Source organism: Megalopta genalis, chromosome 15, assembly GCF_051020955.1.
Source record: "Megalopta genalis isolate 19385.01 chromosome 15, iyMegGena1_principal, whole genome shotgun sequence".
NCBI lineage: Eukaryota > Metazoa > Arthropoda > Insecta > Hymenoptera > Halictidae > Megalopta > Megalopta genalis.
In genome coordinates, this window is record NC_135027.1 from 5190308 (window position 1) to 5207145 (window position 16838).

Sequence of the window (16838 nt, forward strand, 5' to 3'; positions counted from 1 at the left end):
GCGAGAATGGGAAGAATGAGTCGAGCGGGGAGCGAGATCCCAGGGGTGTACGATGATCGATTGAAACGTTAACGAAATAAAGCGGCGCGTCAGTCGCCGCGGAATCCGTCGTCCTCTTTCTGCCCTCTTGCGCGTCCGCTCGGCGGTGATTAAAATTCGCGGAGGGGAAAAGCTAGCGGCCGGTGTGGAAGTGCAGGCGGTTTGCGGACGCGGACGCGGACGCCGATCCCGACGCCGACGCCGACGCCGACGCCGACGGAACGCTGGTCGAGAAGTCAGTGTCGTCGCGTCGCGTCGCGTCGCGGCCGCTCGACGCCGCTCCATGTCGCGCTGCGTCCTGCGTCGCGTCCCTCCACGGGGCCACGGGACATTAATCATGCGAACTGACGGGGAGTGACATCAAACGCGAATTTACAGCAGCGCGGGGGTAGAGAACCGTTCGATTTCGTGGGGAATGGACTGGGCAAAATTTGTCAACCGATTCTTCCTGCCTTCGCTCCACAACAAGAGATTCGTTATTGCGTATTAAATCAAGGCGATAAGGCGGCCCACTTTGCAAATAGTTTCTCCTACACAGTTGAACCTCCATTATATTGTTACGAATTACGACACTTCTCCCGCGTCGCGGCATTTTATTTACAAAAGAGAACACGAACTATAATACAACTGGATTAGATTATGTTAGAGATCTTTGAATTAGATGGTGTTGATCGCTCGACGGTCCGATCCCGACTCTTCGATTGTCCGTTGATCAAACACCCCCGTGGCAACCCCTCTCTTCTATTTTTCTTTATGGAGTTGCTCACAACAGGGCAGTTTCACATTACAGCGACTTGATTTGGACAAGTCGCCGTAACAATATGAACACCCGCCACGCGAACCTTCTGTTATTTTAACGTTCTTTTATGTAGGGTGTTCCCGAATAACATGTACAAGCGGCCAGCAGGCGATTCCTTATGGAAAATAAGAAACATAAAAACAATATGGTTTTTCGATTTTGGCTTAGTTTTCGAAATCGTCGAGTTTGAAAAATTGCTCCCTGTTATACGGCTAAAATGCGATTCGCCCGCCGATGTATTGTAAACGATGTTTACAGGACATTTATAAGTTACTGCGTTGAGGAAGGAATGGAAAATGGATTTCGTTAACTTTATCATTTACTGTTAATCGCAGAATTGCTGAAATTGATTGCCTCGCTCTCGTATGCAAAGTTATGCCCGCCTAATTACAGATGCATGAGCTCTAGGTAACGTGTTTTCAATTCTCGAACTTTATTTATTTTCTAAAAATTCCACTTGAAATACAAAAATTAGAAAAAGTGTGCGGTTTATACTTATTTGATTTTTTCAAGCAAATGGGATGTATAATTGACCAAAGTTTATACTTCTCTATGCAGGCTAAGAATGCGTGCAATCGAATCTGTGTCAAAAATGAAAGTGCATTTTGAAAATTCATTAAAAAATAAAACGGACCTTTATACAAAATAAGAACTTCGCTCAGCAATTGTATGAAACAAGAGTTCAATAAAAATGTATTTGTGATAGCTTTAATCAACGGAAAATAACGAAACAATATTCTTCAATTCCTCCAATGTTTTCACTGTTCTATATTTTTCTTGTCAACTTTTGCAATAAATGTATAACATCCGCAGTCTACGTATCAGTTACCGAGATCTACGAGATTAATCATTTTGTCATTCCGAGTAACAGCAAAATTAAAGACAGGTATTTCAGTCATTGTACGGTACACTAACCCCTAAAAACATCTCCAAACGATGGGTACGATTACGGTAATAAAATTATGGTAATAAAATTATTACTATAAAATAACCTTTAATTAAATATATTCATAAATTTTGATACTAATATTAAACAATATACTATAATAAAATTCATTTACAATAAAAATTAAATTAAAACTTTATTTCCTATAATAAAATTTAAAAAAAATTTAATTTATTAGTACATTTAATTATGGTAATAAAATTATTACTATAAAATAACCTTTAATTAAATATATTCATAAATTTTGATACTAATATTAAACAATACACTATAATAAAATTCATTTACAATAAAAATTCCATTAAAACTTTATTTCCTATAATCGTTACACTAACCGTTTTACGGTACACTAACCCCTAAAAACATCTCCATTTAATCCAGTTTTAAAAAAAGTTATTCCGTACGAAAGGTATACAAATACTTTTTGGAGCCGCTATATGCACCGCGACCGGTATTCAAATCTGGTTAAAAGTTAGCCATTTGATGGTCGGCGTGCGTGCGACCTCGCATTCTTGAATCCCCTATTTTTTCCGTGCTTTATCAACGTTAAATTGCACACTGCGAAAACAAAGTTAATATCTGGCCTAATACGCGGCGGCGAAGAATAAAGCGCGCAACGCTCGACCGACTTTTGTATCGCGCCTCGATCTCTCGACCCTCCTTCACCACCGACAAAGCCCGATCGCGGGACTTCGAGAGCCGAGTTTTCACGCGCGACCGCGCGGTTACGAGCACGCGATCCTAGAGAGGGAGGGCACACGTTCCCCGGAATCCGCGCGGGATCCGGAGTATCCCCTCGTTACGCGACTTTGCCACTTGTAATCCAATTTCGACGGTAACGCCGGCGATTCATAAGTGCATATACAGTCGCGCGCTTAAATATTCGGGCACCCATTAAAACGGGATAATCTTTCCAGAATTTCACGAAATCACTCGAACTTTTTTTTCGAGTGGTTGCATGTGCTGGCTCTGCGAGACTATGTTTCAAACATTTTTGGCTGAAATTGCAATCGGTGGGAACGACGAACAGAATTAACCCTAGAAAGATAACCATATGACAACGTACGTAAAAGATAACCATACGCTTCAGAGGCGCATGCTTTTCTAAGGCGTCAATTTTATACTAACAATGGGTATTTATTTAAGTTAATCTAGTCATTTTAAAGGTTTGGCATTATTGTAAAAATAAAATGCATTTATATTATATTTTTTTATATTTTAAGTAATTTTAAACTTAAATCACTAGACCTCTATGAAAAATTAACAAAAATCAACAGTCTTCGGTTTATGGGAACAAATCCCGTAAAATATCACAAAAAATAGTGTTTTATCCTTACAAACTAGTAGACTATAATATAATCAGTGTAACTATATATAGTTATACACTATATATAAACTATAATATTATAAAAAATTTCTTTAGAGACAGTCATGACAAACGTCTTTCTTGTGTTCACCACAAACTGTCTTTTTGCATTTGGCACAGGTCATCTTTGACATTCTTTTCTTTTTAGACGTGCAAAGACTGCAATAACGCCTTTTTTTGGCTGAGGGTTCTTCTTCATCATCTGTGGAAGCCTGTACAGCAGATTTTGGAAGAATATTTTCAATGTTGCTTCGCACATGCCTTGTCAAAGTGGGTGCTTCCAGTCTTTGCGTCATCCACGGTGCAGTCAGTTGTTTATTTCGCAGGCGCCTCTGCGACGTAGGTTATCTTTCTCGGGTTAACAGCATTTATACCAAATATTTCGTACACATCTATTTTTATCAAATAATTGTTGCAATCTTTATAGGCGATCTTAAATGTGTCTTTTGCTCCTTCGGTAAAAACAGTGTTAAGAAGTGATGTTTTCTTTGGACTTTTTGACCTGGAACGAAAAATTTAAACAATGTTTCACTTCACTTTCTAATTCTATTCTAAAATGTTAGCCATTAACATTAGTCCAGGGATCTCTGTGCAAAATAAAAATTATCTGCATCAGTTGCGGACGAAGAAGAATTTACGATGCATAGCCAGAACGCATAGTCACAATAAATAAATGGTCGGAAACGTTGAATTACGCCAATACGTAATCAAATGTCGATAGATTTTGAAAGTGGATTTTCTTCAGTGCAAAACCTGGTTTGAAAAAATTGTGTCCTACTTTCTCTTTCGTTGCATCACGAATTACAATCATCTTACGATCTAATATCTGGCAGTAGTTATCTGTGCTAAACGAAAATACACACTTCGACAATAAACAGCGCAGAAAGGTTCGCAAATTGGTGGAAATAACATTTATCATTTTTCTGCTGAAGGAAATGTAAAAATATTATAAGTTTGGACTTTTCAGTGATACAAGATGTTGCATCTCATCTGATAGGCACAGTAAGAACAAATTCAGCAACAATTTTCTTCGCGTACAAATAGATATTCCAGGATTATATATTACCATATTGCTTCATTGTATGATTTAAGGGCTATCACATCGCAACTTAATTAATTCAACACTCTACGACGAAATGCATTTTAGGTTTGTATCGAAACTGATGGTGGTCGCCTGCAGCAATTCTTCAGAAGCCAGCTAAAATATCATTGCAGCACAAAGTAAACTATGACTTGAGAGCGGGGTCACGCAGGATAGATGTTTATGCGACCTTTGACTTATTTCAGTGTGCTGAATTCGTCCCTGCTGTACTTTCAACATGAAACGCAACACTCCGTATATCATGGATTGTAAATGTCAAAATTAATATTATTTTGAAACTAATTCCTTGCGATGAGCATCCGTAATACATGTGAAAAAGCACAGATTACTTCATAATTTAACATTTATAAACATTTGGGAACATTTTTAAATTGATAAAAATGTTCCATTCGATTTTACACCAACGGATTGAAATTCCGTATTACATAATATTAGGGTAATTTATGCATCGAATTGTAGGAAACAATAATAAAATCACTGCATGGCTTTCATTCTGCACTTCAACAACATTCTAGTAAACAGTGCGTTGACATCGTAATTATCTGGTTCATAAATTTTGCAAACGAAAGGAATTGTAGTTAGCAAAAGGGTAAATTAAAAAAGTTTTGTTTACTGTATAATACAAAAATTAGGTTGAAGACAAAACGATTCATTTTGATATTAATGAGTAGACTATATGACACTATATAGACTATATAGATCTTGATGTAAACTAAATAATGTAAGCTAAAAATTGTCAAATTTAACTGTAAGGAACATAAAATTCGATGACAATGTCTTTCCCCTTTCGGTTGTTGTATTAAGGAAGAAATAAAGTAGCAATATCCTTAGATTCTTCTAATGTCCTCATAATTTTGTATTTGGCATGATCAAACGCATAAAGTCTGCAGCTTCTTTATGAGTTAGTTGCGTTATCAGATATTGATTATACTATTACTTTGAAATATATATGGACGCTCAAAAATTCATTGACATTTTTATAATTCCAAGTCACTATCATTTATCAAACAAGTAATTATACTATCGCAACAATTCGTACAACTAACTATTATAATACTAGTATTATAACAAGATAAATTATATTTTATACCTAACAACATTTATTCGGATCTCAAGGCTAACTTGCCCGTGCTTATCGCTAACCGAAAAATTTGCATTGTTCGACGGTTGCAATTTACGAGCAACTTACAATTCGTAACTTATAAGTCGAAGAAAATAAGGACAGTGCGGGATAAGGAGGGAACCGGCGAAGAGAAGGGGAGACGTAGTAAACTGGATAGTAATAAGAGAGCGACTAATCTCGGTTAAGAAGAGTAAATAATCAAGCGGAGTGAATGACTGGCAATTTAATCAGACGCTGGCCAAGATTTTGAATTAAGCGAGGGTGCCCATTTAATCTGGATAGCAAATTCAAGCTCAGCCCGGCTGCTAATTCCCTGGGAAAAATTCATTTTACATTTTTAATTTCTTATTTCGGCTCGATTCGCCTGTTCGCGCGCCATTTACATCCACCGTTCCCGTTTCATTCAACCCTTTTCGACGAAACATAATGCTTTATCAAGGGTGTCCGAGACTCGACTAGGAGCTGGAATGGCTGTGCTTCTCCTTTCTGGGTCACCAGGTAGCTGAATTACAGTTCAGTTGAATAATACACGGAAACCCGTGCTTCCAGCTGCGATACGAGTCGAAAGACATAGCCGTAGTTTTCTAAGTACGCGATTTATCAGCTTAAAGAATTTCGTTCTCCGAGAGAAGGATTTTTCAAAATTTCTTCGCAGCGCGTCTTCTATCATCGGCTTTATCGCGATCATCGTCCAAGGGTGCAGGGATCAATACAGTACTGTTACATTCGAAAAAGGTGAAAAACGTACAGGACAGATGTCCCAATTACTGTGTCGCTAAGGTTATTTTTCGTTAAGCCAACTTTTTGCTTTGTCGGATCTGTCATTAAATATTTCAATTTTTGTTGAATGAAAATAAGAGTGTATTTCGATTTTTCAGACATTTCTGTGTCGTGACTTCTGTTTCCGTGACAAGCAAACGTGTATCATTTGTGCTAGACTTCGATCAAATTAACAAAAATGTCAAGCCATGCTATAGGATCTGTTTCTGTTTCTGCATGAACAGTTGGAATCTTTGCCGAGTACCGAATGGTATAACTTAAAATCTCTGCCCTTATTTGTTTTCAATAATGAAAAGAGGTCGGATTGCCCGGAAGGAGAAGCATAAATAAAATTACATCGTTAGATTCTGATTTGGATACTGATAAATATAATCTTAGTGATAAGATACTATTGACGTGATTGTTACTAAGCTAATAAGCTCGATAATTATTCTTTAAGAGATTATTCAAAGGAAGTTGTTGTATTATATTAGTCAAGATGTTTGTTGAATTATGGCTGAAATTATTATTATTAAAATGAGAAAATTTATTTTAAAAGTTCGCGTCAATCTAACTGCATTTAATTAGGAAAACCAAATATCTCCGTTACTTATAAGATTCAAGATTGACGTGATACTATTGTTATGAAGATACTATTGACGAGATTTTACGAGAATTGGTCATGGAAGAAGAAAGAAATGTTGATGATACTGAGGAAGCTACAGTTCAAATAAAAGATACGAAATGGACCGATCAGAGGCACGAGCATATTTGAAAAAACAAACAACTTTTTGTCCAAGCTGTCCTGATCAACCTCAACTTTGCAGAGAATGTTTTAATGTTATACACTGCGAATAATTTTTTTAATAAACCATTTTTATAAGAATTCAATAGTTTCATTACCTCCTGTAGAATATTCGTCGAAATATTTTCGGAAATCCTTTGTAAGTAGTCAAATCAGCGTCACCCGAATTACGGGTGACGTGGCCCGATGAGAACTTTTGCTGTCATCCGAATACGGGTGTCGCGGCAGTCAACGTGGTAAATATATCGACTTAAAAACAAAGTGACCGACTTAAAAACAAAGTGACTTATGCCACTTTCAAAATAAACGGCTCAAATACAAAATGTACAAGTTGATTTTGTGTTCATACGTTTATTTACTTTCTCCCACGCGAAGATGCGATGATCTATCGTCGTACTGCATGAACATTGTTAAGCTCTGTGTACGTCATAACCATGTTGGCATTCAATAGTTTCATTACCTTCTGTAAAATATTTGTCCAAATATTTTCGGAAATCCTTTGTAAGTAGTCAAATCAGCGTCACCCGAATTACGGGTGACGTGGCCTGATGAGAACTTTTGCGGCAGTCAACGTGTTAAATAATTCTGCAGTTGAGAAAAGACACGAATTCTTCTTGAAAACAATTGCGTGAAGTTCGCTTGGGATTTCTGTGTCGAAGTAAATGAGTAATTCTATTGGAATGCGAGCTGCGTGGATAACATCGTGGAAGATAAGAGCATGGACAGATGAGGAGGCGTGGATGAGAAGCGTGTAATTATTGGCTGTACCGTCGTCTTGCTGAACATTTGCAGGACGACAACGTCTGCCATGGTCGTTATATAGCAGACGATAGAATTGCTCGAAGATCGTAAACAATCGGGACTCGTTACCAGAACGGTAACTCGATAGCCGTCTCTTAATGAGCGTTTTTAGCGCGTTCCCGAAGAAGTATTTGTACAAAACTGCGCAGCTAATCGGAGCTTAATTAAATAAGGAAGGACGAGCTACGCGGGGTAAGAAAACAAACGAGTTGCCAGGTAAATAGACGTTAACGAGGCCTTTGTTTGGGCCTACCTTGCCGAAAAATCGATAGTTTTTCTCTGAAGCAACGACTAAAATTGCTCCGTCCCGCTGACGAACTTCTGCTGCCGGAATTTTAGAACTTTCCCGGCGAAGATTTAGTCGAATTTGAATCGCCTCGAACGTAGAGCATGTTTCACTCTTGAAAGTGATGAAGTGTCTGCACATGAATGTTCACTCCATTTCTCGTGAATATGCGGTTTGGTAGTGAAGTTTATACGTTTGTAAATTAATATCATTTATTACGGCACAGCAATTGCGGAGTTCGGTTGCAGTTACTTGTGGAAAACTATTAATTTCGAAATATAATATTACTAGACATTGTTCGCTGAACTGCGTGCTCTATAGGCAGTGAAATGTCCGTAGTATTGATTTAATCGGCATCATAGTCCGGAACGCGTTATTTTGTCGTTAACTCAAAATTCCTTGTCATAGAAAACTTCGGAATAACGTAATTTCTATGCTGGCAATTTCTGCGAACTGGTGGACGGAGAAAAAAATCAAAATTAATCTTATAAGCCACTAAACGCATTCACGAGAAAAAAGTACGCAAATGGGTTACGATAACGAAGAAATTTAATTTGTTATCTAAAATAAATGTGCGTAGTCGCGCGATGAATAAACGTAAGAAATTAAAAGAATGGTGGCATTTTCAAGATGTCGTATCTTCTCTTCACCCGTCTTTTTGAATTTCTCGTTTAATTGTAACGTCGGCTACAGCGTCGGGTGTAGGCGAAGGTACGTGTATGTTTAATTTGCCAAGTATAACAGTTTCATGGAAAAAGCTGGAGACCGTAGTCGCAGAACACGCTATTAAAAATTCAAAGCGTTCTAACTTCGTCAATCTTGAAAATTTAGCATTGCGGTTTAAGAAAGGCCTATTCGAAAGAGAATACTTTCTTTAGAAAATGCGACAAGAGAAACGATTTCTGCAAACTTTCACAAGGTGGAACACCCTTTTACGTTCAAAGTTTCAACCGCTTTCCGAATACTTTTAGGAAAAAGAGATTTCTTAAAAACGATCCAGTGTTTAAAATTTATCGAGTTTTTACGATATCAATTAGCAAAACTGTTTAATTTAAGCAAATTGGCGTGTTCAACATTTAACAGGACTTTCAATATTTCCTGCGGTATTGTTTAAAAATTACAACCAGAAAATCTGAAAAATTCGTTGTGTTCGTATTCTCTTTTCTCTTTAACCATAACAGTTTTCATACTGTCTGCACATTTCCCGTGTATATTATTTTACATAAATTTTAATTGTATTATAATATACCGAATGTTTGATCCGAATATACGGCACTATGATTATATTTAGTCGAGGAAGTTATTGTTTCTTCCACATTTGGCATTTACAATGAGTCAGCAGCGAATGTATAATATCGATAACACGTTAGCCAATTAATTTAAACCAGCTATACGTTGCCTGGCCGTGTTTTATACATCGAGTGATCTCGTTAAAACACAACGTGTAATACATGAAGTGAATTATTTAAATCAATCTCCACAAATAACCCCGGTACGGTTTACTGTACCAAGAGATATTTGAAAAGTAATATCTTTTAGACAGTAATATCAAGCCTTTTGGTAATATTTCGCGACTACTGAATTAATCCAACAATAATATATAATATAATTTCCCATGGGAATGTGTTAGATCATTTGTAGCAAGCATTAGTCTGTGAGACACTTGAATCTCAATAAAATTATACGTTATATATATATTCTACGCTATATGTATGTATATATACGCCAATATTTTCTCCGATCTTAGATTTATTATAAAATCTTGTCAGCGCATTAATCCTTTGTAATACAATTTGTCTCGCAACAGTTTTGATTAGCACTTCGTTTTTAATAATGTTGAAATAAAGCACTTCGTTCTTAATAATGTTGTTAAATATTTGTTTCTTGTACGTCTTCATCCATTTGCATTCCTAAATTGTGATAATATAAGATTCAAATTTCGTTGCGATTCAGAAGAAATAAGTAACATTCATATTTAATAGATGATTTACGAAATCTTCACTATAAGTCCGAGATCGTTAAACATAAACATGTAAGATGAATAAACAAAGTCGTGATTAAAAGTTCTAATAACCTGTTAAGTACGAATGTTATTTCGTCCTTTTTAAGTCTGAATAAAATCCTGTTCTCTTGTCATCAATATTTAACCCTTTGCACTGAAGTGGCACCATTCAAATTTGTTACATCACGTTTTAAGATAATTTTTATATTAACAAAGTTTAGATGTAAAAAATTGTTGAGAGTGTAACTGTTGCGCGAGTCCCAAGAGTCAATTTCATATGCATAAAATGCATTTTATCGTATAAAATAAAACTACCATAAGTAAGAAAAATGATCATATATTTACAGTTAAAATAGCTTCGAGTGCAAATGGTTAAGCATCCAAATAAACCTAGGCCCGCAATAAATACAATTTTCTTCTTCTTTTCAGAAATGATTACAATCGAGAAAGTTCTGATCATTGCAACTGTGCAGATAATGATACAGCAAGGAGTTGACGTGCATATCGTTGGTAACTTTGGAATGGGATACTTTTCGGTATCTCAGTAACGGTACCGAAGGTAAAATTCTTTGGCCAGTACAAATGACTTTTGTAGCAGTGACGTCAATGAATCCCGGATCGAATGCATTTCGCAAGAGATTCCTCTGTACCTCAGTTTCTCGGATCCTCGGATCCTCAGTTGCCGCTCTGCTCGAGAGGCAAGGCGAACGAGCGAGGCGTGGGAAGTGTAGGTGGTCTCGGGCAACGTCTGCCCCTCGATTTCTGCGGACGATAACGGGCCGTTGACTCTGCTCCACGTGCACGGGAGCAGAAAGGGCACCGAGGTGCCGGCCGGGTGAGAATTCGGCGCCTAATTTGGGAAGGTTCGCTGTAAGGGTCTTGCTCGAAAGGACGACCCGATAGAACCAGATAACGCGAGCCGTGAGCGCCGCCTACTCGTACCTCTCCCACGATCTTTTTCAAAATCACGGAGTCATTATCTTCGAAAACCTTTATTTTATACCCGAAACGCCGGTTTTTATTCCGGTTTCGCGTTGAATGCAAGGAGCAGGAGGATAGCTACCACTGTTTGTATTTATAATTGTATCACAGGATAATTCATTTCTGCACATATTTGCAAGCTCGTTAACGACCAGAGCTGGATAATATTTATAGAGAGAAGAATATTTGAAACATTGTTTGAATAATAGATTCTTAAAAATTCCGATAAAATGGTATGTCAAATACGACGTAAAATTTCAGCGAATAAGATACTTTATTTTGCAGCATGAAATAAATATTTGATTTTGATAATGTGAAACGTAAAATAAAACAATTCATTTTGGTGATCTGAAACTGAAGGATGAGAACAAATAATTCATTTTGATGATCTGAAGCATAAAGTAAAATATTGTTTATTTTAATAACGTAAAGCATAAAGTAGAATACTTTCCAATAGATCTCAACGTGAAAATGAGTTGTGAAAATGATTAACGTAACGTAAAACGAGAGTATTTATAAAACGAATATTTCGAAATGAAATTTATTGTATCCAGAAGTATTCATTGAAGAACCATATGAGAGATATATGTTTATAATGCAGAGGAGAAGTATTTCGTCAAATAAAAATATTTTATTTGATGACAGTAAATTAAACAAATAAAATATTCCGAACTATGGCACAGATGTTTTCAGTGTTTTTCAAATAAAATACTATTTGAAATATTATCATAACATTTTATTTTACAACGAATAAAGTATTCGATTTCTCAAATCTTCGAACAAATAAAATATTTCATTTTCAAAAATACGTGCATGGTCTGAAATAAAATATCTATTTTCTATTTGCCATTTAAAACACTATTTTACCCAGCACTGGTAACGACTGACAGACTGAACGTTACGATATGTTTGCGCGTGTTCGTATGTATGCTTGCGTGCATCTGCGTTTTTTGTCTCTGTGTATATTTGTTGCGTGTTTGATGCGAGTTGTCTAGTTTAAATTGTTCGATAGCGTTCCTGCCTCCTCTGTAGATTTCAACATCCTGCAAAAATGTTGACTCGGAGCACCGAGAATTTGGCCGCTACAATCAATATTTGAATAAAAAATATGCGCGACACAAAGGGAGTGTCCCTCGCTGTGCTTTCAATTTTTTATTTGTATCCATTACGACCGAACGGTGATTTGTGGATTAATTTTTATTCGACGGTCTATATTTCCTTAAAACCATTTGACGATCAACGACGAATCATCGTTTCGTCGTCAATATCAGTTTGTTAGCATGGACAAACTTTTTTTATGTTAAATGTATGTCTAACCTGAGTCGATTTCCGTTTGTATCCATCTACCGTTAAGATATAGCAGGAATATTTCCAGAATTCTTACCTGAAACAGAAAGAGAAAAACACGTGTAAATCATAAGACTGTGTAACGATGAACGATTGGAACGTAAGAAAGAGATCTGCTTCACATGGCTGCGCTAATTTCTATAAATCTATTGTCACAGTTTATCGCTCGCAAGTTTCTTTAAACATCTAAATTTTCGTTATAAATTCAAATTAAAAAAATCAATCGTTCGTTCGTATCGTTCTTTTATTTTGTTGTCATCCCAACCGATTGCAGATTTCACAAAAATTGCTTTACTCACAGTCTAGTGAGTTAGTCTCATCGCCTTAACCCCTTAATGCACAATTTAAAAAAAAAAACCGACCAAAAAAGATCAATTTTTTTTATCTAAGAAAATACATATTTGGACCTTAATTTCAATAAATATGTAAAAAAAATGCAAAAATTACTAAAAATTCAATAAAAATAGTGGATAAATAATTATAGTGAATATTGAATCGCATTGCAGATCGAATTTTGTACCCATCGTACTGTTTTTCAATTACCAGTTACTATTTTGAAGGGGAAGGAGGAGACGAAAAAAAAACTGAAAAATATTTAATTTTACCTAAATTTGTAATAATATAATAATAATATTTATTAGCTGAAAAATATATAATAAACTAAAACTATTCAAAATTTTCTTTTGTATGGTAAATTTCAAAACAAGGTGCAGCACATAGTCCAACATTCCTTATTTCAACATTAAAAAACATACCTTTTATACACTAAAAATCCAATTTACTCTCTATAAAAATACACCATAAAACAAAAACGTTTTTATATGTTGACACTAATAATATTTGTAAAAAATAAAAAACAATTGTCTTTGAAGAAATTCACTTTGATAACGTCTACTTTACTTCACGACTTGCTCACGAATGATACACTAAATGTTCATAAGTGCCATCCTAAAAGTGCATATTTTATTGCTGAATAAGCAAAAAATAGAAAGATAACGGAGATAACTGGAGAGTAATAAATAAATTAGTCATAACAAAACTCACAAAAGTGCCAACGCTAATTAGATACGCAATAATGGATATAGATAGATAGAAACAATTACCAGGTCAGAGATGCTTATAAGCGTCACCCTAAAAGGCCATATTTTATAATCCCAAATAAACAAACTTTACAGCTTACAATACAGAATTACACGATGAATATCAATAAATTGAATGTTTTCCTTGGTTTTTATTAAGTTATTTTTACTGCCCGGATATATTCGAATCTGAACATTTTAGCGACATAAGTTGCGACGCCGACCGTATATATACGGGTCTGCACATTTTGGCCGGTTTTGCACGCCCGTGTTAATACGTTTCTGCGCGTTAAGGGGTTAATAAACATTCGAGTCGTTCGATCCAATTAAAAAATTTTATTCGTTTTTAAACTTTGTTTCTACTAACTATACGTCTACTGATCGAAATACGTATGTATATCGTTTCTAATCGTTTCTTCGCGTGTGTTTTCCAAAGGCGATTTGATAGAGATATTAACATACCTCTCGTAGCGACAGTAAATTTCCGATTTAATTTGAAGTCCCACAACGTCATGGATTATTCAAAGAAAGCTAATAATTCATCTCACAGAGCAATTTACAGTTTCAGGCGAATTTCTTCGGGGCCACGGAAGGTACGATGGAGACATTGAAAGTCAGGACGCAGTATCGCGCGAAAAACGATCTTCGTGTATCGCTAGGTGACTCGGCAGTCCCAGCACGCTCGTCCGTGTTCGCCGGAGAAATCACGAAGGCCACGCAGAAAGAAGCAAACAAAGAAAGAAATAAGTTTATCGCGCACCGCCGCGCCGGCTGTACGTTCCGCTTTCCGGCGGGAACCAGGAAAATATAATTCGACTCGACACGGGATAACCATACGTTCGCTTGACTTCGCGTGTACGTGGGATCATGTTAACTCCGAGTCCTGTCCAATTTCGAAAACCGAGTAGTTTCGAAGAAACTAAGGTATTTCGGAGAATTGTATTCGTCAATTTTCAGCATTCGCAGGAGCACGCTGCTAACCGATCGCTGTTCCGCCGGGCCAAAGGTCAAAGGCGACAAATGCAAGTACAATTGGTGCTTTTACTCATTTCTAAATTCACTATATAAAAAGAAAGTTTAACCTAGTAACGAACGATCCGCAATGCGTACTTGTCCGTAGACTACAAATTTTTCTGCAAAATTGCGAAACATGCAACGTACCGGCATCAATCGACCATCTATCTTATTTGATCATGCCCGAAACATAGTGTGCTACGTGAAAAATACAAAATAGGAAACACGCCGAAAGATAACCTTGCGAGGATAAAATGTACAGGACCTACTGGAATTGATTTAAAAATGCCAGAAGTCACTCGAAAAAAATTTAAATGAGATAAAAACGTATTTTGTTATTTACTAACTTGACTAACAATAAGTCGAAAATAATGTAACGATGTCTTCAAATTTGTCCATTGTGACACCACAGTTTTGTATTTGATCTGTTCATTTTTGTCATAAGTGCATAAAATCCGCAATCTATTTTTTTATCTGTAACTATAATAATTAGTATATTATATTATATTATTATATTATATATTATATTATATATTATATTATATATTATATTATATATTATATATATATAATATTATAATATATTAGTATCGAGTCATTTCTACCTTTAACACTATGTTTATGGTGTTAATTACGATAACGTTATTATAAGCATTTTAATTTACGATTGTTGAGATTGTAATCATACATTTATGAAAAATTTATTCAATAAATTTGTTGCCTCGGACAGATATTCTACTAAAAATGGCTAGTAATGCAGATGGTCTTTCGAAGTTAAATATATTTCTAATAAACAGAAGATCTCACACACATTCTTCAAAAGTGTTGTTAAATCGATGATTTTCCGCCTTCGTCAGGTCAGTTCTCGTGTCGATATCACAAAATTTCTACCTAACCGTACAATTTCCATGATTAGTTTACTCTGCGCGGCGTTATCCAATTATTATCCGTGATATTAAATCTAATCACGTCATGAAATAATTAGAATTCATAATATTTCTACGGAATGGGCAAGAACGGGCAGCTAAAATCGAATTAGATGTAATCTCTCCTACATATTGTACACGTACCGTACTTGTGCAGTTTTAGTGCAACAAGTGTACCAAAAAGATAGAGCTTATAATTAGTATGGTAATTTTGATATTAATACAACGTTGTAATATTTCTTGTCTCCTGCTTAACTAGAAGGAGCGATCTATGATTACGAATTATTTACTGAAACGTACTTCCCTGATTACTAAACATGTTCTCCCAAAAATTGTATGCCACGAGACAAATGATAAATAGTACAATAACGATACAGTATAATAACGATATTTCCGTGCGCTCTTGACTCCGCCATTCACTTATTCCTTTATTTCTTTATGTTTTGAGACATTGCACGTCGAAACAGACGCTTATATCGAAAATATAACACTGTTCGTTTGAGAACATTTATCCTGCTACGTAGATACTTAATGTGATTTTTTTATTTCTACCAGTCACAGTATAGCTTAACCCTTTGCACTCGAGGGCTCCGGAGCGGAGCCATTTAAAATTTGTCTTCAAACTCGAGGGCTCCGCTACGGAGACAATGCAAATAATTTTCAGTTTTTACCATAAGAACAAAAACAAATCGTAAAAATTAGTTATAGGATGTTTCGCTGTTGGTGACAAATGACGTTTGTATCCATAAACAATTAAAAAAATAATAACATACAACGATGACTTTTCTTTTAATGCTTATATCATGAACTTACATGTGAATATGATCTTTTCACTAAAATGGCTTCGAGTTGCTGGTAATATGATTCAAAAAAAACTTCGAGTGCAAAGGGTTAACATACGTGATTATTATGGTTAGATCGCTTTATTCAAACTCAAAATCCTCTCTTAATAACTTCAAATGTTTCAATTATTTAAAAATAACATGCCAGCGTGCTTTTATTTTCTTGATGTTCTTTCCATTTTGTATCTCACGTCACCATTTTTCTCATAAATGCATAAAACCTGGAGCCTAGTTATGGTCGAACCACTGACACGTATACAAGATAGTAATCGAATGTCTTTGTTATTTTTGCAGATATTCAGAACACTCATGCATATGCACATAAATAACCAGACCTACAAAACGCGTCACTTAAATGCTTCGTTTTAGGTTCACACGAAAGCGTTAAAAGATACAATTTCTTCTTGTCCCTTCAATCAAAAATTTTGCAAAAATTGTTCTAGCCATTGTCCAGTAAACCAGCTCTCCTCTGATATCTCAAAAATTGAGGTCATCTTGTCCAATCTGTAAAAAAGTTAAATAATGTTCGAATGCTTTCGTGGATCACTGAACATTGTGCAATCGAGAAGCATAAAAATTGCACGGTAAAAGAGAGTAACAACAAAGTCGAAGATGGACGTT

General features: G+C 35.8%; 1 protein-coding gene across 4 annotated transcripts in view; it reads right to left on the reverse strand.

The window, feature by feature from the left end:
* LOC117223829 (protein muscleblind-like) overlaps positions 1 to 16838 on the reverse strand; it is a 609735-nt gene that overhangs the window by 207948 nt on the left and 384949 nt on the right. Inside the window, exon 5 of one of the 4 annotated variants that reach the window (XM_076526706.1) lies at positions 12307 to 12393. The exons of the other annotated variants lie outside the window; for them this stretch is intronic. Within the exon in view, the coding sequence (XP_076382821.1) occupies positions 12322 to 12393 (72 nt within the window). The 3' untranslated portion in view covers positions 12307 to 12321. Of the gene's footprint in view, positions 1 to 12306; positions 12394 to 16838 lie in introns of those variants that run through there. 4 annotated transcript variants of the gene reach the window in all.